This window comes from Oncorhynchus tshawytscha, linkage group LG13, assembly GCF_018296145.1.
Source record: "Oncorhynchus tshawytscha isolate Ot180627B linkage group LG13, Otsh_v2.0, whole genome shotgun sequence".
Lineage (NCBI taxonomy): Eukaryota > Metazoa > Chordata > Actinopteri > Salmoniformes > Salmonidae > Oncorhynchus > Oncorhynchus tshawytscha.
The window spans coordinates 57,418,002-57,445,928 of record NC_056441.1 but is presented as its reverse complement, the minus strand read 5'-3'; the positions used below and the strand labels follow the sequence as shown (position 1 = coordinate 57,445,928).

At 41.2% G+C, this 27,927-nt stretch overlaps 1 protein-coding gene across 4 annotated transcripts in view; it reads left to right on the top strand.

Annotated features, from left to right (window-relative positions):
- LOC112265297 (serine/threonine-protein kinase PAK 4) overlaps positions 1-25,277 on the top strand; it is a 36,706-nt gene extending 11,429 nt beyond the window's left edge. Inside the window, exons 1-10 of one of the 4 annotated variants that reach the window (XM_042296018.1) lie at positions 6,318-6,338; positions 14,910-15,131; positions 15,579-15,799; positions 15,922-16,354; positions 16,497-16,940; positions 17,278-17,411; positions 18,037-18,163; positions 20,842-20,967; positions 21,057-21,191; positions 21,319-25,277. In XM_042296018.1, the coding sequence (XP_042151952.1) occupies positions 14,931-15,131; positions 15,579-15,799; positions 15,922-16,354; positions 16,497-16,940; positions 17,278-17,411; positions 18,037-18,163; positions 20,842-20,967; positions 21,057-21,191; positions 21,319-21,474 (1,977 nt within the window). In that variant the 5' untranslated portion in view covers positions 6,318-6,338; positions 14,910-14,930 and the 3' untranslated portion in view covers positions 21,475-25,277. Of the gene's footprint in view, positions 1-6,317; positions 6,339-7,127; positions 7,439-9,869; positions 9,891-14,909; positions 15,132-15,578; positions 15,800-15,921; positions 16,355-16,496; positions 16,941-17,277; positions 17,412-18,036; positions 18,164-20,841; positions 20,968-21,056; positions 21,192-21,318 lie in introns of those variants that run through there. The other 3 variants (XM_024442452.2, XM_042296017.1, XM_024442453.2) reach the window with 3 other exon arrangements.
- The last annotated feature ends 2,650 nt before the right edge of the window (positions 25,278-27,927 follow it).

Here is a 27,927-nt window from a genome sequence, read left to right as displayed (position 1 = left end):
TTGATAATTTTTGTGTGATTTTGTTGTCAGCACATTCAACTATGTAAAGAAAAAAGGATTTAATAAGAATATTTCATTCATTCAGATCTAGGATGTGTTATTTTAGTGTTCCCTTTATTTTTTTGAGCAGTGTATTTACCAATTAGTAACAGTTAGGCTGTATCATAGTTATATTGTCCTCAGTAGCTCAACTGATTAGGCCGAGAGTGCCAAAATAATATTCCCAAGCCAACCGTGTGTGTGTGTGTGTGCGCACCCAGCATCCCCACCAGCACCGACAGACACTTCTCACCAAGTCTGTACTGCGCTAGTCTAATAACATAGCTTACAGAGCCTTCAGAAAATATTCACACCCCTTATTCCACATTTTGTTGCAGCCTGAATTAAAAATGAATGACATTTTTTTCCCTCGTCCGTCTACACACAATACCAAAAAATGACAAAGTGAAAACCATGTTTTTTTTAGAAATGTTTGCAAATGTATTAAATGAAATAACTAATATTCATAAGTATCCACACCCCTGAGTCAATGCATGTCAGAATCACCTTCGGCAGTGATTACAGCTTTGGGCCTTTATGAGTCTGAGATTTGCACACCTGGATTGAACAATATTTGCACATTAATATTTTTTAAATTCTTCAAGCTGATTGATCATTGCTAGACACCCATTTGCAAGTGTTGCAATAGATTGTAAGGCTGATTTTAAGACAACTAACTAGGCCACTCAGGAACATTGAATGTTGTCTTGGTAAGCAACTTGTGTATATTTGGCCAGTGTCTGTTGGAAAGCAGACTAACCCAGGTTTTCCTGTAGGATTTTGCTTGTGTTAGACCTATTCAGTTTCTTTATCAAAAACTCCCTTGTCCTTGCCCATAACAAGCATACCCATAACATGATGCAGCCACCATCTGTTAAATTGGATTCGCACCAAATGCAATTATTTGTTTTCAGCACTTAAAGTTAATTTCTTTCCCCAATTTTTGCAGTTTTACTTTGGTGCCTTTTTGCAAACAGGATGCGTGTTTTGGAATATTTGTATTCGGTACAGGCTTCCTTATTTTCACTCTGTCATTTAGGTTAGTATTGTGGAGTAACTGCAATGTTGTTGATCCATCCTCAGTTTTCTCCTATCACAGCCATTAAACTCTGTTTTTAAAGTCACCATTGGACGCATGGTACAATCCCTGAGCGGATTCCTTCCTCTCCGGCAACTGAGTTAGGAAGGACGCCTGTATCTTTGCAGTGACTGGGTGTATTGATACACCATCCAAAGTGTAATAACTTCACCATGCTCAAAGGGGTATTAAATGTCTACTCTTTTCAAATTTGTACCCATCTACCAATAGGTGCCCTTCTTTGCGAGGCATTTGAAAATCTTCCTGATCTTTGTGGTTGAATCTACGTTTGAAATTCACTGCTCGACTGAGGGACTTTACAGATAATTGTGTGTGTGGGGTACAGAGATGAGGTAGTCATTCAAAAATCATGTTAAACACTGTTATTGAATAGAGTGAGTCCATGCAACTTGTGACGACTTAAGCATATTTTTACTCCTGAACTTATTTAGGCTTGCATTAACAAAGGGGTTGAATACATATTGACTCAAGACATTTCAGCTTTTCATTTGTAAAAACATAATTCCACTTTGACATTTTGGGGTATTGTGTTTAATTCATTTTAATTTCAGACTAACCCAACAAAATGTGGAAAAAGTAAATGGCTGTGAATACTTTCTCAAGGCAATGTACTTAGGTAGGCCTACACCTGAGTTTGGTTACATTATAATGTTGTTTTTGGTGTTGAGTTACTCTAGTGTTGGGAGACAATTAGCCTAGGCTCAGATGAGACGGTCAGTGAGCTGCCAGCTGCACCGCAAGATGGGACACATTTTCAATTAGCTGGTATTTAGCTATGTTTTTGTCATTTTTAAGGGGCTGTAGCCACAGAATTCTGGTAGTTTTCAATTAAAGGATAAAACCATTCATCACAATTCTCCACTGGCACAATACAGCCAATTCCGCTCAGCACTGCCTCGCACCACAGTTGCCTCAGTGAACAGCGTCAACCACTCCTACACAGCTAGCAAGCTAGCACTCATTATCAAAATGGGGTTGGCGGAATGTAAATTTGGCCCAGTCCCTGACAACCCGTACATCAAAACATAGCTGCAAAGCTCTACTTTAAAAAAAAAAAAATGTATCTCTGAATTTTGTTTATTTAAATGAGCCCCCCAAAAAGTTTTACCTCGCATTTCAGTCCAAGGACCTCTCACGACTGTGAAACACCCTCAGGACTTTGCTATACAATGTCACATCGATCTTACTCTGGTAGGTTGAGGAATACCTTCTGCCAAGAGAATATATACACACCGATTTTGATATACACACCGAATTTGGCTGTCCCAGTGTTGAAAGTTCTTAGCATGGCAGTTGCGTTACATTTGGGCTCATGTCGTGTACATTTTAATAACTTACAGTATTGGGATATTTAGACATTGTTTACAACTGCCATATTCCTGTTTTCAAATGATTTATTATATAATTTCAGTGGTGGGAATAGTACTCAATTGTAATACTTGAGTAAAATTTACCTTAATAGAAAATGACTCAAGTGAAAGTCACCCAGTAAAATATTACTTGAGTCAGTCTAAAAGTTTTTGGTTTTAAATATACTTAAGTCAAAGGTAAATGTAATTGGTAAAATATACTTAAGTATCAAAAGTAAAAGTATAGATAGTTTCTTATTCCTTATGTAACCAGACGGCACAATTCTCTTGTATCTATTTATGGATAGCCAGGGGCACACTCCAACACTCAGACATAATTTACAAATTAAGCATTTGTGTTTCGTGAGTCCACAAGATTAGAGGCAATATGACCAGGGACGTTGTCTTGATAAGGGTGTGAATTGGACCATTTCCCTGTGCTGCTAGGCATTCAAAATGTAATGAGTACTTTTGGGTATCAGAGAAAATGTAAAAGTACATTGTTTCTTTTGGAATGTAGTGATGTAAAATGTGTCAAATATAAATAGTAATGTACAGATAAGTAAAAATACTTTGAAGTAGCTAGTTTGATTAAGTACTTTACACCACTGCATATTTTGACGACCACATTGACATTTAGTGTAAATGGATTTGTTTCCTGCTGCCTTTTGTAGAATTATCGCAGAGCGTCCATTGTTTGTTGCATCACCTAACACCCTACCTTTAGGATAGAAAATCTATTCTAGCTCTTGTGTTGTGATTCTCACCAAGTATGTTGTCTTCTCACACTTCAAACCCCACAGTTGAATAAACAGATTGAAGTTTTCTTAGCATATTTTGAACTAAAAACTCAATTTTGGAATTTCTGTGCATCCTTGGAAATCGCTATTTAATATCCCAAAAACATGTTTTTTCTGCAAACCATATTCTCTCTTCTGTGGTACCAATATGAGGGTTTATGGCAGGGGAAACAGTGTTGCACTAGTAGTCTAGTGGGTGGTGCACGTTGGCCTTAAAAAAGGAACCTGATCACAAAATTCAAGCAAACCTAACTCAAATCAAATCTCTCAATGGTCTCAGTTCGGTTTGCTATTTTCAGTTCGGTTGGTCATTTTTTTTAAGGGATCTGAGTTTGAGTGTTCACCCAACAACAAAAAATGTCTGAAAGGGACCAAGTGAGAACATCCTTACACTCCTGGTGTTACTATGTTATAGTCATGGGTTGGACCCAGTATGGGGAACAGAACAGAAACCGGTAAAATAACAATTTTTAGAGGAACAGAATCGGAGCTAAGAATTAAAAGTGATCAATACTGTTCCAGAACATAACCTTTTATTTTTAACGGATAGAAGTCGGTTAATAAAGTTTTTTTTTACATTACGGAGAGAAAAAAATTCAGTCCCACAAACGCAATAAGGCGCATATGCAAAGCCCTCACTGTCACTAGAAACGTATTCCAGTGTCTGCCTGCCGGCTAAAAATCTTTGTGTGTAAACTACCTGCTCCTCCCCCTCCGAAGCATACTGTAACCTACTGACATTTCAGCGGGATTTCAGAAATTAATACAGTTTTTTAATGGAGAAGAATGGATTACATTTTTCAATGCTAGTTACGGATACAATAGTATGTTTCACATTGGATTTGTTAACTACAAAAAGGTATCCTGTTTTTAATTCTGGTGGCTTTTGTCCACACACGCTTGTTAGCTAGGTAGCATTGGTCCAACGTTAAACCTGTTGATCCTACCCCCTACTTTTTCGAACATTCTGTTAAAAATCGCGCAACATTTCGGCGTCCTGCTACTCATGCCAGGAATATAGTATATGCATATGATTAGTATGTGTGGATAGAAAACACTTTCACATTTCTAAAACTGGTTAAATCACCGCTGTGACTATAACAGAGCGTCTGTTTCATCGAAAAGCGCAAGAAAAACTGATCACTGAAAACTGAAAAAAATATCCATGCGCCACTTGCATGTATTGTTCAAGGGGCACGAAATTAAATAGAGCCGAGATTGCAAGTCCTACAGCTTCCACACGATGTCACCACTCTTGTCAATTGCCTTCTCGTTGTTTCTTGGTCAAACGAGTTAGAGAGACCACTTTCCATCCGGTCTCCGACAGGACGTTATGGAAGAGAGATTTTGGAAGATAATTTGAAGATGTGGAGCTATTGAATACACATCGCCTCGTGATCAATTTGATAGATTATTAACGTTTACTAATACCTAAAGTTGGATTACAAAAGTATTTCAAAGTGTTTTGTGAAAGTTTATCGTCGACTTTTTTAATTTAAAAAAATGACGTAGCGTTTTGAAACGGTGTTATTTTCTGAATCACACAGTTTCCATAGATGGATATTTTGGGTATATATGGACCGATTTAATCGAAAAAAAGACCCAATAGTGATGTTTATGGGACATATAGGAGTGCCAACAAAGAAGCTCGTCCAAGGTAATGAAAGTTGTATATTTTATTTCTGCTATTTGTGTAGCGCCGGCTACGCTAATTCCTTTGTTTACGTCGCCTTCAGGTATTTCGGGGTGTTGCATGCTATCAGATAATAGCTTCTCATGCTTCTCATGCTTTCGCCGAAAAGCATTTTAATAATCTGACTTGTTGGCTAGATTCACAACGAGTGTAGCTTTAATTCAATGCCCTGCATGTGTGTTTTGATGAACGTTTGAGTTTGAACGAGTACTATTAGCATTTGGCGTAGCGCATTTGCATTTCCAGATGCCTAGATGGGACGTCTGCGTCTCAGGTGGACGTAAGAGGTTTAAGCCAACTCTCGGAAGTTCAGAGATAATCAAAGTTCCTCCATAGAAGCTGCTCCTCCATAGGTATAATTCTGTGGGCCTAATTCAGATAGCTAATGCATGCAATAAAATGCCAGCGCTTCAAGCCTAGCCGCCTCCATCTTCTCTCAACCTGCAAAATTTGTCACATCTTGCGCCCTATACTTTATTGTTTTTGTTTTGAATTTTACCCCCTTTTCTCCCCAATTTTGTGGTATCCAATTGTTTAGTAGCTACTCTCATGTCTCATCGCTACAACTCCCATACGGGCTCGGGAGAGATGAAGTTTGAAAGTCATGCGTCCTCCGATACACAACCCAACCAAGCCGCACTGCTTCTTAACACAGCGTGCATCCAACCCGGAAGCCAGCCGCACCAGTGTGTCGGAGGAAACATCATGCACCTGGCAACCTTGGTTAGCGTGCACTGCGCCCGGCCCGCCACAGGAGTCGCTGGTGCGCAATGAGACAAGGATATCCCTACAGGCCAAGCCCTCCCTAACCCGGACGACACTAGGCCAATTGTGCGTTGCGCCATGGACCTCCTGGTCGCGGCCGGTTGCGACAGAGCCTGGGCGGGAACCCAGTCTCTGGTGGCACAGCGCCCTTGACCACTGCACCACCCGGGAGGCCACCGCCCTATACTTTTCTAACCATCGCGCATGTAAACAATAGTGCTGAGCTATTAACCAACATTTAATATTTTCATTATTTAAACAACTAATTGATTAACTTTGGTCAATTTATTTGGGATTACATTTTTTTTCTGTGAGCGTGATGTGTAGTGTATGTAGAGATAAATTAGATGAAGTCTGAACTGTGCAATGTAGTAGGGAGTTGTAGTTTCCAACAGGCCGATATTCTACATAGTGTAGTGCAGAATACTTGGTAATTAATTACAATGACCATAATCCATTGCGCACCCGCTTAAACTTGTCCGGTCTGTGTGGAGCAGACACCGAGACCGAGAGAAGAGAGAACGCACAAGATGGAGAGGAATCGAAGCAGTTGCTTCGCGAGCCTGAAAATACATGATATAAGTGATTGATTGGTCGGTATTCAGCAGTCATAAAAGTAAATAAGGCATTATTTTAAGAACTACTGATAGTGATTTTGTCAGAGAGCATAGGCAGCAGCTCTATATTGATAATTTGACTTGGAATTAAATAATAGTAATCAAGTAAAACAAATATTTTATTTAAGTACAGTGGAACGGAACGAAATAAATAGGGGTTCTGTTCAGAACGAAACGATTGGAAAATTACTTCTGTTCCAACCCCTATTTATAGCATACTGTATGTATTCCCTTGCACATTAGCAGCAACTCATTATGATGGAAGTCAAAAGGGATCATTACAAATCTCCTTGGTGACATTTGCTTCATCAGCATTATTTGTTTACGTTTGCTTACACTATGAACAGTTTTGATGGAGGAAGCTACTATGCATGTTTTTGTTCCCTGAGAGGCATTTCTCTTTACTGTTTGCTTGTGTTCATCCGTTTACAATCCTGTTCAAATTAGCAGTCCCTGGGTATTTCACAAGACGCCATTTAAATCCTTCATAAAACAGTGCTATAATAAATAAGCGGGTACATTAGTATTTACCAGTAGTTGAACATTCCAGTTTCCCACTACTGTGGCAAAGTGAGTCAAGTTTTCAGTTTGGTCGTGTCATATAATAGATAATAATATCGAGAATGATTTGTCTTGCTTTTCAACAACAATGAATAGTTCGAAGTTATGATCATTGAACAGACACACCACAGCCAAAGGCAGTAGGCGTTCCTGGATTTGAAAGAGTCTGACGTGACTCTTTTTACCCCCTTTTCCCGGTGACGTCATGATACTGGCCAGCATTTGTGAAACCATCGGAATGCGACAAAATCTCTTCTAAGAGATTTACAGTTCTGTTTCGGATTATGTTATTTATAACTCGTTCTGTCATAAATGTGCCTTTGGCTAAATACGGCGTGTGCACTAACCGCAGCTCTTTATCGATTTGAAACGCTGTGGAAATAACTTCTTTATCTCACTTTGGAGGAGTCTTCTCACAGAGCGAGGCTGCCTCGATAATTTTTTTCCTCGTTTGTTCTCATGCGTGACCGTGAAATGATATCAATTGGATTGTATCGCGTTGGATAGACATTCTGGTGAGTAGATCGGAACCAACATGTTGCTTTACTGTAGTTATTAATTGTTTTCATACTTATTCTTACGTCAAAATAGCGAATAGAAGCTAACCTAAAATGCTTCTCGACCGTGAGAAGTTTAATCTCCGCTGAAAAATGCATCTTTACTTCTGAGGTCTAAACACATAAGATTAGCCAGAACGTTATTCAAACAAGTTATTATAGCGGTCAAATCCAACAAATTCGCTATTTACAGCCATTACATTAGTAATAAACGCAGTGATTTCTCGCTACACAATCTTTACCACCAGCATGTGGTATTCCATGCGTAACATCTGGTATCTATTCACTCCTCCCACCAGACGTTTGCTTCGTAAACCTGCGGACGTCTGTTATTTTTCAATTAATGTAGTTATATTTTGCTAAACAATCATGAAACACTACGTCTCCAGTGTTTCTTCACATGTAAACAACTGTCAAAGTCATCAGAAACAACGGGATTGCACTCAGGAAATTGAGGGAGGTAGGCTACACCCTGAAGTAACAATATTTTTCAGACTAGCTTTCATCTCTTTGGTAGTGTGTTTGCAAGCTATAACCTAACGCATATGTTTGATGTTTTTTTTTCCCGAAAGTAATGAAAGCAATGGTGTAGTAGTAGTAATTTAGTTGGATCTGACACTGTCCGTATAGTCCCAAGCACTTGGGTTACATACAGTATGGGAAGCTGGTATTCTTATCTTAATTGCTACATTTACTGTAATTGCTCACAGACTTAGTCCTTATTTGTTTTACAGCAAATTGCAGCCCAACACCAGGCTTGGTAAACAACAGATAGGCAAGACTGATGAGAAGCAATCTGCCTGGAATTGGGGGCCGGTTCCAAGGTCACAATGTGTTTGCACTGCACTTTGTAAATCTGCAAATCTCAGAGGAAGAATTCAGTTAGTTTGCACTTCTGACTCAACACTGGGCAGTAACCTCAAATGAAAGAGGGCAACAGTAGAGCACACCCACAAACATCTAGACTAGGCTACATCCTGATAAGTTGACAGAATTATTGATGCTACAGGCAGAGTAATGTGGGGCAAGGTGAGACAATTCCCTGAAGATGTGTGACCTCATCACCTCTGAACCCAGGTGCAACTCGGCTGCATAGTGTCCGAGATGACCCAGCCTACTGCTTTTGCATTCAGGAGAGAGCGCAACACACTGAGCATTGCAGAGTGAATTGCAATGAATATAGTTGGCATGACATGATTCATGTCAAAGGGATGTGTGTGTTGTACTATACAATATAGGCATATTCCTGTATGAACACAAGGTTTTGCAATGTTGAACAATAGTGAGACCATTAAGCCAGGTGTGTACTCTTAGACTCTGACATAAACATGTGCTTTTGTGATTAGCTATGTCTGTCTCAAACGGTTTCATACAATCTCTTAAGTCTCCCTGGAAATGAGTCATCACCTGAATCTCTTTGTTTTTGAAATGTGTTTACATGTCCTTTACCCTCCCAAGTGTTGTAGTTCAAAAATTGTATGTGAGGTATGCCTACATGGGAAAGAGGAAAACCATTTTGAGTTGGCAGAATAAGGCAGTTGACGAGTAGACGTGCCGTTGTCCGGGTCTGTGTGGTGACAGTGGAGTCTGAATGATGAGGCGTTTTCCTGTTAATGGCTGCTGCGTCAGTCATGCCTGACTGTTTATCCTCCAGAGTGGGTCTGCCCTAAGCACAATTGTTTTGATGTTAACTGGTTTGACCGAGGGCCCATCTTTAACCGATCAAAGAGCTCAAATTGAGTGTTTTTGCTTTGCTACATTACATACTTGACACACGTGGCTGTGCCTAGAGGCTGGTGGAACACCCCTTGTGCTTGGACAGACAGACAGCTCTCTGGCCATGACCCATCTGGGTCTCCACTGCCACAGAAGTGTCTTTCTTGCTGCTCACCAGTGCATAATAGAATGCTAATGTATTGTGAGGGACTCCATAACCGGGGAGAGCATCTTTTGAACTTTAAGTTTTTTGTTCACTTTGTGGGAGGTTGCAGCTCTACTCTCTACATACACAGAGGGAAATTATTCATGAATGGAAGTGATATATAAGCTAGGCTTTATGACTGCTTTACTGACTGACAGGAAGAAGAAAATGGAGTTAATACATTTGAAAATGTGACCATCCTTTGTTTTCTCTGGGCCTCTTATTTCCTGTCCTGTATCTGTCTAGTCTGAGTGCGTGGACACCTGTCTCTCGCTCCCCCTGCTACCTTCTCCGTAGGGGGAAGTGGAGAACACGGAAGAGAGAGGTCTGTGTCCTAGGGCCTTCTGGGGGAGGTGCTACTACACCTGCTGCTGTGACTCTCAGCTGGGCCTCACCTGTTCAAACCTGTCTCACCGGTGCACTGCCTGCAGACTGCTGCCTGAGCTCCACCATGCGATCTGTTTTGTTGCTGTTTTCGTCATCTCTAATGTAATTTCTGATGGTATTTGTCCTTCTGGCATTGAATAATCCTTTTTCCTTGGCTGTGTTGAACTATTTCCCCCATCGTTGCTTGGCTCCAATAAGACAGGGTTTCAGAGGAGCAATCGAATACTTCAGCAAACCACTTTACAAGCCTGTCAGCAAGATTCAGTCGTGTGGGGCTCTGTGGTTGCTGCTCAGTATGTTTCCCATTCAATTTGTTTTTGTAGACCGATAACTCATCTCGCAGTTTTTGTAAACAACTAAATGATCTAGCAGTACTGTCAGTAGCTGCTGCCTTATTTGATATAGTCATCATGCTGACTTGTGCGTTCAACTCTGACCAGCAGTAGTGGCTTTTAAATAGTTAATGGAAGGCCCATGTTGACCTCTCATCTGTGGCCCTTTTTGTACAGGTTAGTGCAGATGGGTGGATGATCCCATTACACTTCAAACATTCGTTGAGTCAGTTCTGCTTTCTGGGCCAGTCAGGCAGTATTCCTCAGCCCCTCGCAGAGCACCCCTTCCCTGCAGCTTGGGTGGATCTAGGACTGTGGTCAGGAACAGGCAGTATATCGCAGGCAGGCAGCCCAGCATTTGGTTTCAGGGATAGCCTCTGATATCTAAAGCAAGAGAAGGAATCCGGAATGTAAAAGGTGTGTGTGTGTTTGAGTATAGAGAAATACGCTAGAGGAAAAATGTGCTAGTGAAGGAAAGGTGGAAGTCATTTTTCTCTGCAGCTTGGGGCCTGTGTCCCGGGGCCTCAGAGTATTACCTGACTAATAAAATTATTGTCTCTGAAGAAAATTGCTGCGACTTGTATAAGCTATTTGTCTTTATGGGAGGTCTCCCTACAAATTATTTTGTCATTTTCTATTGTCAACTTGTGTAGGTTACGTACACGGTTGTGTACTCTGATTGATTGTTTCTCTCTCTGTGCATTTGCCAAAGCACATTCACTCAGTGTGATTGTGTCAGTCTACATTAAATGGTTTTCAGAGATGTTCTCTAGTAGACGTCGACCGATTTTATGATTTTTCAACACCGATACCAATTATTGGAGGACCAAAAAAGGCCGATGCCAATAAAAAAAAATATGTATATGTGTGTGTGTGTGTGTATATATATATATATATATATATATATATATATATATATATATTTTAAAAATTGTTTTAAAATTTTTTTTAAATTTTACTTAAAAATATATGTGTAATAATGACAATTACAACAATACTGAATGAACAATGAACACTTAACTTAATATAATACATAAATTAAATCAATTTAGTCTCAAATAAATAATGAAACATGTTCAATTTGGTTTAAATAATGCAAAAACAAAGTGTTGGAGAAGAAAAAGTAAAAGTGTAATATGTGCCATGTAAGAAAGCTAACATTTAAGTTCCTTGCTCAGAACATGAGAACATATGAAAGCTGGTGGTTCCTTTTAACATGAGTCTTCAATACTCCCAGGTAAGAAGTTTTAGGTTGAGGTTATTATAGGACTATTTCTCTCTATACCATTTGTATTTCATTAACCTTTGACTATTGGATGTTCTAACAGGTACTTTAGTATTGCCAGCCTAATCACGAGTTGATAGGCTTGAAGTCATAAACAGCGCAATGCTTGAAGCACAGCGAAGAGCTGCTGGTAAATGCAGGAAAGTGTTGTTTGAATGAGTGCTTACTAGCCTGCTGCTGCCTACCACCGCTCAGTCAGACTGCTCTATCAAATCATAGACTTAATTATAATATAATAACACACAGAAATACGAGCCTTATGTCATTAATATGGTAAAATCCGGAAACTATCATTTCGAAAACAAAACGTCTATTCTTTCAGTGAAATACGGAACCATTCAGTATTTTATTTAACGGGTGGCATCCATAAGTCTAAATATTGCTGTTACATTTGTCGTTTTGTTATCTATGCCAGATTAAGTGATATGACCTGCTATTCTATAAAATAATTTCTCTGTAAATTAATAATACCTGATTTAAGCTAATCAGGTAGATAATTAACTAGAAAGTGGAGGCACCATGAAATAATGTTTATAGAGCAGTTATCTTCTGAATAAACTCTTAAAGACCTGGTAACCTTATTCAGTCTCATCTGAAAGTGGTAAATTCTTGGTTATCTTCACGAGCCCTAGCTAACAAGTTAAATCAGCAATACAAATTGGGTTGAATGATTTATTTACTAAATACCTAACTAATCACACAGATTTACATAAATCGACTAGATAATACATTGATTACAAATTGTCATAAAGAAAAAGTCCCTGGCGGACGGAGCCGACATGGCAGCTCGCTACACAAAGAAAGGGGTTTGAGTTTGATTGAAAGAGCGGGAAGACTGAGGAACAAAGGGAGAAGCTATGCTATCGTAAATACAGGATCTCTTGCATTCTAAATTACCGCCTATTTGGAAAAGGAAAATGCAATGAATATTTAGTCTGAGCTGCGCTTCAATAGGTTGGTGGTAGATGGAAGGCCGAGTTGCCCATCCTTTGAAGAGCGTCTCTGATGGTAAACTGTACCCGTTTTAGTAACGTCGTTGTGTGGTAGACGGTATACTCTCTGTCATTTCCCAGTCCACGCTTGGCGGCTGGAGTGAATCAGAGTTCAAAGTTCATACCCCGTTGCCATGCTTATATGCTCATGCTATATTCTGGCTGGTATTGTTGAAATTCGACGTGTCGATCGTCCTCTTCACGTGGGAATTCAATGCTAATTTCGTTAGGTAGCTGAGATTGGCTTTGCTCTGTAGGTGTCACCTGTCCTTCTAACGTCAAGGCCGTCGCCTTAATGTCCCCGGAACAGGAAGTTATATTGTTGTCAAGGCTTTATATAGGAAAGGAGAGGAGGGCGTGTTTCATAGTTTATAACCAATGTCGCTTCACGTGGGCAGGCCACTGAGTCGTGCCTAATTCACTCATGAAAACTCAAATCTCACATTTTAGAAGCTAAAATCACATTTCATCCCATCACAAATAATTTCATATTCAAACATTTAAATTGCACAACAAGTCCATGTGAATCGGATAACTAGACTTTCCACTGTACAGTTTGTCATCCTATCATTGATGAGAATGTCTCAGATGACGACCGAACTGACAACATATTCATTAAGTACCAACGCATATGTTCAACTGGTTGGATTACCAAAATATGGTTCATTTCCCTCCACCTTCTGATATTCCCAGAATCTCTGTGTTAACCAAGGGATTTTCAATAGTCACATCAGTAGGGTAGAGAGAAGAAAAAAGGGGGTAGATGTATTTATGACTGTCATAAACCTACCCCCAGGCCAGTGTCATGACACATTGCAAAACCTTCAATGTTATGTAATAATTCTGTAAAATTCAGGCTGCCCAAACTGTTGCATATACCCTGACTCTGCGTGCAATGAACGCAAAAGAAGTGACACAATTTCCCTAGTTAATATTGCCTGCTAACATGAATTTCTTTTAACTAAATATGCAGCTTTCAAAAAATATACTTGTTTATGGTTAGGTACATTCGTGCATCGATTGTGCTTTTTTCGCAAATGCGTTTTTGTTAAATCATCCCCCATTTGGAGAAGTTGGCTGTCTTTGTTAGGAAGAAATGGTCTTCACACAGTTCGCAACGAGCTAGGCGGCACAAACTGCTGCATATACCCTGACTCTGTTGTAGAGGTCGGGCCGATTTTCAGGTTTTCTTATCAACTGGAAATCTGTATTTTTGGACACCGATTTGGCCGATATAAAAATAATTAAAAATGTTTAAAAAAATCTTACCTGGGAATATTGAAGACTCATGTTAAAAGGAACCAACAGCTTTCAGATGTCCTCATGTTCTGAACAAGGAACTTAAACGTTAGCTTTCTTACATGGCACATACTGCACTTTTACTTTCTTCTCCAACACTTTGTTTTTGCATTATTTAAACCAAATTGATCATGTTTCATTATTTATTTGAGGCTAAATTGATTTTATTGATGTATTATATTAAGTTAAAATAAGTGTTCATTCAGTATTGTTGTAATTGTCATTATTACAAATACATTTTTAAAAAAAAGGCCGATCAATCGGTATCGGCAATAATCGGCATTGGCGTCGAAAAATCATAATCGGTCAACCTCTACTCTGTTGCACAGAGCGCAACAGAAGTGACACAATATTCATAATTAAAATAAATTCATGTTAGCAGGCAATATTAACTAAATATGCAGGTTTAAAAATGTATACTTGTGTATTGATTTTAAGAAAGGTGTTGATGTCTTATGGATAAGTAGACATTGGTGCAACGACAGTGCTTTTTTTGCAAATGCGCTTGTTAAATCACCCGTTTGGCGAAGTAGGCTGTGATTCAATGATATATTAACAGGCACCGCATCGATTATATGCAACGCAGGACAAGCTAGATAAACTAGTAATATCATCAACCATGTGTAATTAACTAGTGATTATGTTAAGATTGATAGTTTTTTATAAGATAAGTTTAATGCTAGCAAGCACCTTACCGTGGCTCCTTGCTGCACTCGCATAGCAGGTAGTCAGCCTGCAACGCAGCCTCCTCGTGGAGTGCAATGTAATCGGCCATAATCGGTGTCCAAAAATGCCAATTACCGATTGTTATGAAAACATGAAATCGGCCTTAATTAATCATCCATTCTGATTAATCGGTCGACCTCTACTCTCTAGTCTGAAGTGTGTCAATGGCCGATTGGCAGATCAAGTTTTCATGTGTTAGCCTCTCAGCGCTATTGAAAAGAAGCAGGACATCCTTGATGTTATCATTTATCATCATGGACTGCTGATGTGTTTAACACTGTTCCACTGCAACCCCCTGACTTTTCATTCCTGGGGTGTATTCAAAAACGGAAGCAAACAGACCGAACCGGGTAGGGAGCAACCTGAAATTGTGAAATAAGACATTTGTTTTTTTGTTGCAAACCGTTTTGCCTTGCAAAATGTTTTGTTACGGTTTACTACGGTGTGCACTAATGAATACACCCCTGTTCTCCTCTCTGTGTTCCAGGTCTGATGCCCGGCTGCTGCCATGTTCACCAAGAAGAAGAAGCCCCGCGTCCAGATTTCGGCACCTTCCAACTTCGAGCACCGCGTGCACACAGACTTTGACGAGCAAGAACAGAAGTTTGTGGGGCTGCCGCGGCAATGGCAGTCTCTGATCGAGGACACAGCCAAGAGGCCCAAGCCCTTCATCGACGTCACCGTCATCACCACTGTGGAGCCCCGCAAGGTCAGGGTTCGTCACAAAGGGATGTGGGAAGAAAGGCGTGTGTCATAAACAGGAAGTGATGTTTTCACTGTAGGGTCATTCTCTGTTGACAAATTTTGTTTTTATTTGTATTATTCTCTTCACTGCACCAGGGATAGCGTACACAGACGTTTCGCCTTTACAGCCTTCTTCAGTGTGTAGGTCATGGGGAAAGGGCACCAAACTATTACTGTCTCAGATTACTGTACGTCAGATTCGGATCACAGTCTGAATGCACAGAACCAAAACAGTAAACATGATTGTCTAATTTCCGAAACAATAAACACAGCAAATGCAAAAGACATCACTGAAAATAGAATCTACGTGTCATCATATCTATTTTTAGAATGAAGCTGTGACAGTCCAGGAAGTCTCTCTTGTCTGGTCTGATCTCAACCCCTCCTTACTTGGTGTCTCTCCCTCCTGTAGACCATAGTGCGGGGTAGTAAGATCGCTGTGGACGGCTCGCTGACATGGCTGCTGGATGAGTTTGACACCATGTCGGTGACCCGCTCCAACTCCCTGAGGCGAGGCAGCCCCCCGATCCAGCCCCGCAGAGACTCCGGATCCTCAGGGGGAGGAGGCCATGAGAACGGGGACCTGGCCCATCGGACACACCACCACCCAGATCACTATGGAGACAGAGATAGGTACAGTGTCGGTAGAAGGGGGGCCAGGAGATTTTCAGAACTGTTGTAAAATGGCTCTTGTCGGAAAAGTTTCCACCACTCCAGAGAGATGTAACCTATTTACCGTGTCTCTGATGCACTAGGGAGCGGCCCAGGCCAGACCAGTTAGCTGGTGGAGACCCCCGGCATCCCCAGCGGGTACCCCGCTCTCAGAGAGAGGACGGCCGGCCACAGCAGCAGCCCCGGGGCCAGGAGCCAGGCAGCAGGCACCGAGAGAGGGAGCGGCCCTGCCCACCCCCTCCCCCGCCAAAGCCCAGAGACATGGACCCACGGGACCACCACGACCAGGTAGTCCGCAGGGACGGGCCCAGCGACAAGAGGCCCAAGTCCAGCTACACAGGCAGGGACGGCAGCCCCCAATCGCCCCGGGATAAGAGGCCTCTCTCGGGGCCCAACATCCGTATGCCTAACCTCCCTGTCACAGAGGGGGTGATAAAGACAGCACAGCAGAGCAGTAGGCCGTTCAACACCTACCCCCGCGCTGACAGTGAAGGAGGAAGAAGCCCCACCAGCCAGGTATTGACATGCTGTTAGGAGAACACCAGAACGTTGGGTGATATGGAGAAAATGGAAACCATTGTAGCTAATGTTTTATCGACAGAGCTCTCAGACATAAAGATGTTGTTCTTACAGTGTCATCATTTTATCTCCGTTCTAGGAGCTGAAGCCAGCCCGAACACACGAAACACCGCGCCACAATGGTCCCTCTAGTGGCCGCAGCGGGGGCAAAGCCCCACAGCAGGGCCAGCTACGAGGAGAACCCCACCACTCCTCCCACCCTGTCCTGGGCCCTGAGCCCCCCCACGGCTACCAGCAGCTGAAGGCTCCTGTTCCCCGCCCTCCGGCCCCTGCCCTACCACCACAGCAGGCCCTCTCACCCCAGAGGGAGCCCCAGCGGGTGTCCCATGAGCAGTTCCGCGCCGCACTACAGATGGTGGTGGACCCGGGTGACCCGCGCACCTACCTGGACCACTACATCAAGATTGGAGAGGGCTCCACCGGCATTGTGTGCATTGCCACCGTCAAGAGCACCGGCAAACTGGTCGCTGTCAAGAAGATGGACCTGCGCAAGCAGCAGCGCCGGGAGCTGCTATTCAATGAGGTGGGGACACTGGTCACTGTAATGGACTTGGATGGGGGTCTTGTTTTTGACCCTGTCATTGACTTACACTAAATGCGATTGAGATGATACAGGTTTTAAGATTGTGGATATTTAGGGAATACAGGCCATGAATTTATAAGTTATTAGTTGTGTGATCCAAAACCTTTTTATAGTGGAATTGGCTATTACAGAGCTGATTTGCTGACATTTGTAAAAATGTGTCCTTCATGGAGGGTGAAGTTGATGCATATCTTTGCAGGGGTGTATAATGAGTGATGTCATATGCCGTGTAATTTCCCACGGTCTCCTCAGTAACTCTGGTTGCTGTGATCTCCAGGTGGTGATAATGCGGGACTATCACCATGACAACGTGGTGGAGATGTACAACAGCTACCTGGTGGGAGATGAACTCTGGGTCGTCATGGAATTCCTGGAGGGAGGGGCTTTGACTGACATCGTCACACACACCAGGTGTGTGTCTGTTGATCAGTGGTTAGTGCTATCCGGAATCCTTTGGATGTCCCTACCCTCTAACCTTTTTTATATTTCGACTTCAATGGGGTGATGTCGGAGTTGGACGTACCAAGGATACCGGATAGCAATGACCGTTGATCTGCTTCTCTGACAACTGACCAGCAGGACAGAAGACTATGGTAGGGCTGTCCAACCCTCTTTCTGGAGATATACCATCCTGTAGGTTTTCAGGCCAATCCTAACCTAACATACCTGATTCAGCTAGTAAAAGATCTTGGTGAGTGGTTTAATAAGTAGAATCAGCTGTTTTCAATAGATTTGGAGTGAGCCTACTGGACGGTAGATCTCCAGGAAGAGGCATGGGCAGCCCTGGGCTATGGTGATTTAAGATTGTCTGTGTTTCATACTAGTCATATAATATTCAACTGCTCAAATCATAGTTGTTTTTACAATACAAGCAATGGTAACCACTCAAAATGTTTTTTGTTTAGTTATTTGTTTCACCACTAGGTGGTAGTGTCGCATAGCTACACCATCACGTCACTGCAATGCGACCTGTACTGTGTGTGTGATGTTATTTCTCTGTCAACTCGGAGTGCTAATGACCGGTGTGTGTGTCCAGGATGAATGAGGAGCAGATAGCCACAGTGTGCCTGTCTGTGCTGAAGGCTCTGTCAGTGCTGCACACCCAGGGCGTCATCCACAGGGACATCAAGAGTGACTCCATCCTTCTCACCCACGATGGCAGAGTAAGTACTCCGAACTCCAGGGGTTAAAGTTCTCCATCAATGCGACGAATTTCTGTCACATTGGGGAGTTTGGAAATGACACAGCCTAATACAGACAGAAGCATGTCTCCTACAAAATATATTCCACAATAAATGTATTCCCAAATATTTTATTTTCCTCTGTTACGCTATGTGCACTGAACTGACATGTACTGTATGATTGTTGATGACACGCCAATGTTCAGATGAAGGGAATGAAATGGTCTTTAATGCGAACCACAGCAGCGCTCAGCTCAGACAGAGCTGTCTAGCCTTCTGTAGCTACTGGCAGTCATTCAAAGCCTCTACTTTATCATTCAGGATGGAGCTTTCCAGTGACACAATTTTTGCCATGTAATGTTACTAAAACAAAATCAGACAACCTGATTATTAGGATAGAACACGCAACAAGCCAACTAGGTAAACTATGTGAGATAAATATTCCTCTCGAGTCACATTCAAGTTGCTAGAGCCATAGGAGGGGAAACGTATTCTGACAAGCTGTCAATGCACAACTATTCTTCATGCAATCACGGGAAAACACTTTTGAAAGCTGGGGGATCGCAGTTTTACGTTGCTACCACGTTTATTTCTGTACTCTTTCAATTCCGCGTGGCATCGTTTTACAAATGCAGTTGTACAATTGGAGTTTCAAGCATGGTTTGCACAACAGACCAATTTAAAGGAGCGTTGTCGTCTTAAAAGGGCAATGATATACTTTGTAATAAAAACAAAAAAAATGTCTTTTTTTTTAGAGTGAATAATTTATATATTAATATTTATAATAAAATTATTAATAATGACAGTAAGGATGTTGTGTCCAGTGTGGTAAATGGAGGTGGACAACCCCCATGCTTCAGCCTATGTAAATTGTATAGCCTCTATGCTCATCAGTTGGGCTACAGGTGATAATGCTTATTAGTAATAGCACATCTGATAATATAGACCATGCATTGGTTATATGCACATGCTCCAATATGTTAAAATAATTTATACCAATATGTTATTGAGCCCATTTCTGGAGGTAGAAATTACATTTTAGATGGCATCATGTGATTTCCATTCATTTTGGAATAGAATGTCCTTCCAAAAAATTTACCAGAACTGACCTTCTCAGTCCTTGATGATCCCGGGGTCCTAAGCAAGGGGACTGGAATTGGTCAAACATGACTTTCTTACTTGAAAGGGAGGTGAACTTGACCCCAGACAATTGATCTGAGATCGACTTCAAGTGTCAATCATTGGGATTATTTTGTTGCTTTAACCCCTCCCTAACTCTGACCCCAGCTCTGCATCACTACCTATCCATCAGACAATTATAAGACACCAAACTCTGACCCCCAACTCTACATCACTACTTCCTTCATAGACACAAATATTATAATTTTCCATGGCAAAAAAAGAAAACAGGACACAGACTAAACTCTATGGACCTTGAAAAACCTGCTGTTTGATATAAAATATTTTGTGATATAGGCCTAGCTTTGGGAAATAACTGAATCTGAGTGAATAATAAGGCTGTGTGTGAAATGTCTGATTCATGTTTTGTTTATTTGATATTCTTCAGAGTATTGTGACAACCCTCCCCATACCACCCAGTCATAACAGGCTTTCATTTTCATATTGAAACGAAAGTCCGCTTTAAAACCATCTGTCAAAATGAAGATATGGGAAAAGAGCAACTTGTTTTGAGTCATGTTTGTTCCCAAAGTATTGTAATGCAGTACCAGTCAAAAGTTTGGACACACCTACCGATTCAAGGATTTTTCTTTATTTTTGCTAATCTGTCATCAAGGCAAAGTGTGGCTACTTTGAAGAATTTCAAATATATAATTTATTTTGATTTGATTAAAACTTTTTTGGTTACTACATGGTTCCATATGTATTATTTCATAGTTTTGATGTCTTCTATTCTACAATGTAGAAAAATAGTACAAATATAGAAAAAGTAGGTGTCTAAACTTTGGACTGGTACTGTATATGAGAGGTAATGGAGGGCTTGAAGCTCAAGCTGTTAATTTAGTTTTTAATTTACCCGACAACAGTTTGCAGATGATACAACAGTTTCATTGAGCCCAGGTGTCAACCTCAAGCCCCACTTGTCACTTGTAGCTGTCATGATTAGCATGCTAAGGGCTGCGCTTAGCTCTTATTGTGGTTGACCCAAGGGGAAGTGTAGTCAGTCACCCTCAGCTGTTTCTCGGCAGACGAGTGTGGGTGGGTGCGTGCGCGAGCTTGTTCACTTGCGTGTTTCATTTCCCCTTACCAATTCAAAGCATGCTTTAGTCAGTGAGCCCTGTTCTTCAGAGGTCACAATTGGCAGACAGGATATTTATCCACCCAGGCATTGCAAAGGTTTTCTCAGAAAACTGTGGGAGTTGTTCTGCTGTGATGTGTAGTACTGTAATGCAGCATATTGCTAGATGGAGGATTGTTCTTTGTACACAAAGGGTTGAGCCTGTCAATCTATAACACACAACTTCCATGTCAGCTGAAAAAGTATGTCATTTTCAAAGATACATTCTAAAAAATACTGCTATGATTTTAGGTAGATTTTAAAAGCATTTGATCAACAGTTACTCAGGTTGTCTTAATCTCAGCGGTGACATTATTTTGAAAATGTCCTGGCTCTGACCCTCTCCTCTGCCCCCCCCCCCCAGGTGAAGCTGTCAGACTTTGGCTTCTGCGCCCAGGTGTCTAAAGAGGTCCAGCGGCGCAAGTCCCTGGTAGGCACACCCTACTGGATGGCCCCAGAGCTCATCTCACGACTACCCTATGGGCCTGAGGTAAGGTACCGTTAGTTTTGTTTTTTTGTGCATTATAATTCTAAACTATCGTTGATCACTGTGTGTATATACAATATTCTACCCTGTAGGTGGACATCTGGTCCTTGGGGGTGATGGTGATTGAGATGGTGGACGGAGAACCCCCCTATTTCAATGAGCCCCCCCTCAAAGCTATGAAGATGATCCGTGACAACCTACCACCCAAACTCAAGAACTTACACAAGGTACTAGGCACACCAGAAAGAGCCCATCTCTCACAAAAGGCCCCATGGTTAACTATGTCCCTGCTATTCAACATTTTGAAGTCGATACTCATTCTTTGATGTTGTTTTTCCTTCTCTCCGTTCCCAGGTTTCTCCTCTCCTCAAGGGCTTCCTGGACAAATTGCTGGTGCGAGACCCTACCCAGAGGGCCTCAGCCAATGAGCTGCTCAAGCACCCCTTCCTGAGCAAGGCTGGCCCGCCCTCCTGCATCGTGCCTCTCATGAGGCAGAACCGCATGAGATGAGAGTGAGCAGAGGCCTCTTCCCCACTAAGTGGTAGTAGTCACATGGACCCTGAAACCCAAGCTCACACCTCGGACTCGCACTGATCTGGAGCGGGGGGGGGGGACAGCGGAGAAGCACTGCCCAGTTTGTATTAGCATTTTTGTTGGTCAAGCATTGTTTTAACACACCTTTTGACATGAAAAGGAACTCTGTCTGTCCCTTTTTTCCTGTGGGGGAAAAACATTTGGACACTACAAGGATTTATAGCTTGAGCGGTTTGGTGCAGAATGAGACTTGGAAAGTGTTGTGGGATCATTAGAACCTAAGCTACCTGCTGGGGAGACTGTTGGCATCCTAGCTGAATGATCTGAAAAGCATGCTTCCACACTAAAGGACTTCCTCACTACATGGCCCAGTCTCAACTCTATTGCAATAGACAGGACATCATAAACTACTACTGAAGGAGGACCATGCTTTTCTCTTACCACACGATGAGTACAATTCTGAAAAACACTTAGTCCCTGTTACAAACACTAAGAAAAGGTAAACACTGGAGTTGTGTTTTTTTAGATATTTCTTTCTTTATATTTCTTGTGTAAGTATGATGAACATAGAGATATATCTGCTTTGTTTTCTCTATTTTATGATTTTTGTTTAGGTTACAGTGAGATGATTTTAAAGCACTCTTCTCCGATAGAAGCTGCACTCCTGGTTGATTCCAATATAGCGTCTAGTTCTTTAAATCGTTTAGTTTTTTAATTTAGCTGTGTTTAATAGAATATCATGGTGAAGTGAACATCAAGGCAGTTTTAGCTGTTATTTTTACTTTAGGGATTTAGCCGTGTAGATTGTTCTCTCTGTAACCTCGATCCGCTGCTGTAGACCTCAACTGTTAGTCTATAGTAGTGACTACTAGGTCAATGTAAGGACAACCCTTATGAAGCACCCCTTCCACCATACACGTGTTTGTGTGTGCGTATGTGTGTATATACAGGAATTCTCCAGATCGGTTAAATACTTCTTTTTTTCTCCTAAAGATGCATTTCTTTATTGCCTGACATGGACAATGGGTCTGGACTATATGAATGTAGTGCTGAGCCACAAACAAGCTCTGCATTTAAAGATGGAATCTGCAGTAGGGTGAAACGGCGCCACTGACCGCCCCCACCACTGTTGTCATTTGTTTTTGTTGCCGAGCTAAGGAGTATATATATATATACACACACACACACACACACACAAAAATAGCAGTACATATTGTGCTCTTCTATCGTGCGTGAAAAGATGTCCGAGTGGGGAAAAAAACTGTTTGCAGTTACTTTGTTGAAGGTAATATCGCAAACGGACGTGGCTGTTTCACCATTAAGGATTCCAGATTTAAGGGCTTATTACAACAAGAAACGGACACACAAGGTGAAAATCCGTGTTTAGCTTAATGAAGTGTGCAACAGCTGCTAGAACTGAACTATTGTGTCCACAATGTAGCAACAACAGGAACTGTATGGCAGAAAACACAGATGCAAACAGGGACGGCAGGGTAGCCCAGTGGTTAGAGCGTTGGACTAGTAACCGGAAGGTTGCAAGTTCAAATTCCTGAGCTGACAAGGTACAAATCTGTCGTTCTGGCCCTGAACGGGCAGTTAACCCACTGTTCCTAGGCCATCATTGAAAATAAGAATTTGTTCTTAACTGACTTGCCTAGTTAAATAAAGGTTTAAAAAAACACAGTAGTAAACAAGTAAGTAAGTAGTAAACTCTCACCGCAATTACCCACACACACTTCATGCAGGGCCCAACAAAAGTCTGCGATGCGGGTGGAATCACGAATTCAGCCCTTAAAAAGGAATTCAAAAATATTTAAAAATAGGAAATCAACTAAATGTATTACAAAATGTATTTTGCCAAGATTATCATAAGAGATAATATAAATCACTAATGCAATGTTTTCCTTTAACTCCCTGAAGCAAAGGCATGGGAATTACCCTATCTGTGTACAAGGTTGTCTGCCGCTTTGTGTAGCTTTTAGCAATGATGCTAATGATAACAGTCTTCTGGTAGATGGAGATACTTAAAAAAAAAAAATTTTAAGTTAGGCAAACTGCATTCACATGTGCGCCACAGAAACGCAGATAACCAAACAAGTCTCTTGGCTGGTGCACGCTTGAATTAAAGGGTATCTACACCCAGAAATGTCTTAGATTTTCCCAAGACCACAAAAGTGCTCACCTGGTATGTTTTAACCATTGTTGTGAAACAAGATTTAATGTTCTATTTAAAAAGTGTGATCCTGGAAAAACAAAACCGATATTATAGGGCCCTATTCATTGTTACTCCCCATTTTTTTTTCTCTGAGCTTCCCCCCCAATTCTAGAGTAGCAAGACCAAGTCGCACATGTACCATAGAGAGCATCCAAAGACCACGAGGCCTTAGTGCACAGCAAAGAGTAGCCAATGTGTCTGTTCTGAATTTCAGTGGGGAAATCAGAACAGACTGTCCATAAGTAGACACACTACATTGTGAAGTATTGTATTTAGATACAGAATTGAAGTGTCATAGCAGAGGTTAGTGTACCGTTTTAACATTCTGTCTCAAATGTACTTGCTTGTAGCAAATTGGAGTATTTAATATAGATTTAACCAATTGTTTTACAATAATATTTTATTCATCGCTCACTTAATCCATTTCAGTACTTTTTACTGATGCTCAAAAGGTAGTCTGGTTGAATTTAAATGTGAGACAATGTTCCATATTTACAAAAGACAAGTGGAAGTCTGTTTAAAGTGACACGATAGTTGGCATGCCTGAATAAGATGTGATCTGTCTGTTCCCTGTGTAAAAAAGAATGTTCTTCCAGTTTAGTAAAACTGAGTGAAAAGATGGGCTGAAAGAATGACAATCAAAGTTATGAGTAAATAACTCTGCTTTTGCAACTATACTAAACTGATCACTTTTCATTGCTCACAAAGTTTTGTAACTATAATTGTGTAGCATTTTGACAACAAACAAATTTTCTAAACAAATCCTATTTTGATACTCATTAAATCCATCTTCACGTATGTATATTTTTAAATCACTTAACTAATAAGGTCCATGAAGTGATATGGCACACACTTGGTATTTTGAGTTTTTTATTAAATACTGTATAACGATGAATGCAAAAAAAAATCTATAGACTTATCATTCCTCAAACTACAGAATTGAAGCATCTCATTAACCCCCACATGTTACATAGGAGTTCCATCGCCATTGGTTTCAATCACTTCTACCACAGTTTTCAGTGGCTGGTATGAAACCAATCACATACATTTCTCAGTTGGTATTTGACATTCCTGTAGCTTCTACTTAAATGAATGGCTGTCAAGGTTAGAACGGCTTAACATAGTTTTATCGGTTTTTGTGTGTATTAATGCCTTAACGTTCAGAAGTGTAACATGATTTAATATGGTTCCCTTTCTTTACAATTACTGTTAGTTGCAAATGTACATTATTATATTACTCATCTCAAGGAGTCTAGTGCCTCTGCGTAAACTTAGCGTTGTTCTCGCTGGTTTATGTTTGTTGAGGATGCTCAAATTCCAATTAGGAGCTGTGACGACTACTGACTGGCCTACTTGGTAATATATTTATGTGTGAATTTCTCCAACTTGTCTGTAAGATCATTTTTCACACTTGTACGCTAAATCATTTATGCATCAGTATTGTCAAGTTTGTCATAGTTTACCATTTTTCTGAAGAGTCCAAACCCCCCTGGATTTTTGAATTTCCACTGGTTATTAAAAAAATAAATTTTGCAGATTTTCGATATTTTTTGCAAATACAGTTTTTCTAAAATGTAAGTTTTTTTTTTGTGTTGTCATGCCCTGTCATTGTGTATTGTGTGACCATTGATGTCAACCATTTCAAAAGTTGTTACAGCAATAGCCTTTGTCTCCTCAGATGGTGCTCATTGCTAAAACACTAAAGAGCCAGTGTCAGCCAGTCTGCTATATCCAAAAACATCCTGCAATACTGTAATAGTAAATAGATGGCTGTGGCTTTATCAGTGACTGCAAAAAGGAAAATAAAGAAGGGAAAGGGGATACCTAGTTAGTTGCACAACTGAATGCATTCAACCCAAATGTGTTTTCTGCATTTAACCCAACCCCCTATGAGGTCTGCACTCAGTATTCACACTGAAAAAATAACATATTCCATCTTTAATGAGGGATGTTTTGCCCAACAGGGCTTCATCCTACAGTTCGGGTTACAACACAATACAGGCGTAGCCCTAACAGGTGGTGAGAAAGCATAAAATGAGGAACATAGTCACTGATATTTTATACTGTGTAGAGTTTGGACTATGGCTTGTACATGCCACTCCCAGTGAGGTACCAGGAATGAACTTGTTTTGAAGTTGTGCTGTCTTATGAGAAATGACAGGTTAACTTGATGATGTTACAGTAAGTTAATAATGGTCTTAGTGACATTAATAGTTGCATCCCAGTTATTTTCAGTGTAGCACATATGATGAATGCTGTTAGACTTGACCTTTGGCTATGTGAGGATTTAAAAAATATATATATATATTTCACCTTTATTTAACCAGGTAGGCTAGTTGAGAACAAGTTCTCATTTGCAACAGCTACCTGGCCAAGATAAAGCATAGCAGTGTGAACAGACAACAGAGTTACACACGGAGTAAACAATTAAAAAGTCAATACCACAGTAGAAAAAAAAAGTCTATATACATTGTGTGCAAAAGGCATGAGGAGGTAGGCGAATAATTACAATTTTGCAAATTAACACTGGAGTGATAAATGATCAGATGGTCATGTACAGGTAGAGATATTGGTGTGCAAAAGAGCAGAAAAGTCAATAAATAAAAACAGTATGGGGATGAGGTAGGTAATTTGGGTGGGCTATTTACCGATGGACTATGTACAGCTGCAGCGATCGGTTAGCTGCTCAGATAGCAGATGTTTGAAGTTGGTGAGGGAGATAAGTCTCCAACTTCAGTGATTTTTGCAATTCGTTCCAGTCACAGGCAGCAGATAACTGGAACGAAAGGCGGCCAAATGAGGTGTTGGCTTTAGGGATGATCAGTGAGATACACCTGCTGGAGCGCGTGCTTCGGGTGGGTGTTGCCATCGCGACCAGTGAACTGAGATAAGGCGGAGCTTTACCTAGCATGGACTTGTAGATGACCTGGAGCCAGTGGGTCTGGCGACGAATATGTAGCGAGGGCCAGCCGACTAGAGCATACAGGTCGCAGTGGTGGGTGGTATAAGGTGCTTTAGTAACAAAACGGATGGCACTGTGATAAACTGCATCCAGTTTGCTGAGTAGAGTATTGGAAGCTATTTTGTAGATGACATCGCCGAAGTCGAGGATCGGTAGGATAGTCAGTTTTACTAGGGTAAGTTTGGCGGCGTGAGTGAAGGAGGCTTTGTTGCGGAATAGAAAGCCGACTCTAGATTTGATTTTAGATTGGAGATGTTTGATATAAGTCTGGAAGGAGAGTTTACAGTCTAGCCAGACACCTAGGTACTTATAGATGTCCACATATTCAAGGTCGGAACCATCCAGGGTGGTGATGCTGGTCAGACGTGCGGGTGCAGGCAGCAAACGGTTGAAAAGCATGCATTTGGTTTTACTAGCGTTTAAGAGCAGTTGGAGGCCACGGAAGGAGTGTTGTATGGCATTGAAGCTTGTTTGGAGGTTAGATAGCACAGTGTCCAAGGACGGGCCGGAAGTATACAGAATGGTGTCGTCTACGTAGAGGTGGATCAGGGAATCGCCCGCAGCAAGAGCAACATCATTGATATATACAGAGAAAAGAGTCGGCCCGAGAATTGAACCCTGTGGCACCCCCATAGAGACTTCTGATGGTGTTGATGAATGATAACATTTGGCTGTGATTATGGTTTTAAATCGTCATCTATTTGAAAGTATGGGCTGGAGCCCATGTACTATATAGGTGGTTGACTGCTAAGAAGTCAGTTATATTGTGTCTTAGGTAGAACCAAACGTTTGTCGTTTCATATTTATCAACCTGATACATTGGGGAAATATGATGAGATCAAATATGACATCATACAATAATGTATCTCCGGGAGGAACTAAATTCTGTTGCATTAGCACACTCGGCACTATTTTTAGCACTTCCGTCTAGTCATTCTATCAGATGTGATTCTGTATCAGGCCTGGCACTGTATACTTTTTTGTTTGTTCACTTCACTCATTTTAGCAGGCGACCATGGTGGGGACAGTTTTGTTTTTAACAGGATTTGTAAAAAGTGTGGTCGAAAACACTGACCGCTCATTACACTGCGGTGAACTGAAAGTTACATTTTCACAGCTCTGCGAAATTGAGCTTGAATTTCCAAAATGTGAAGGTCCAGCGGACGTTTGCTCCAGGGCGGGGTTTTTGTGTGAAGGCTCAATGGTTACTGTGGTGGAGTTCGTGTAGCATGGCCCGGTACCCCGGGGGCTG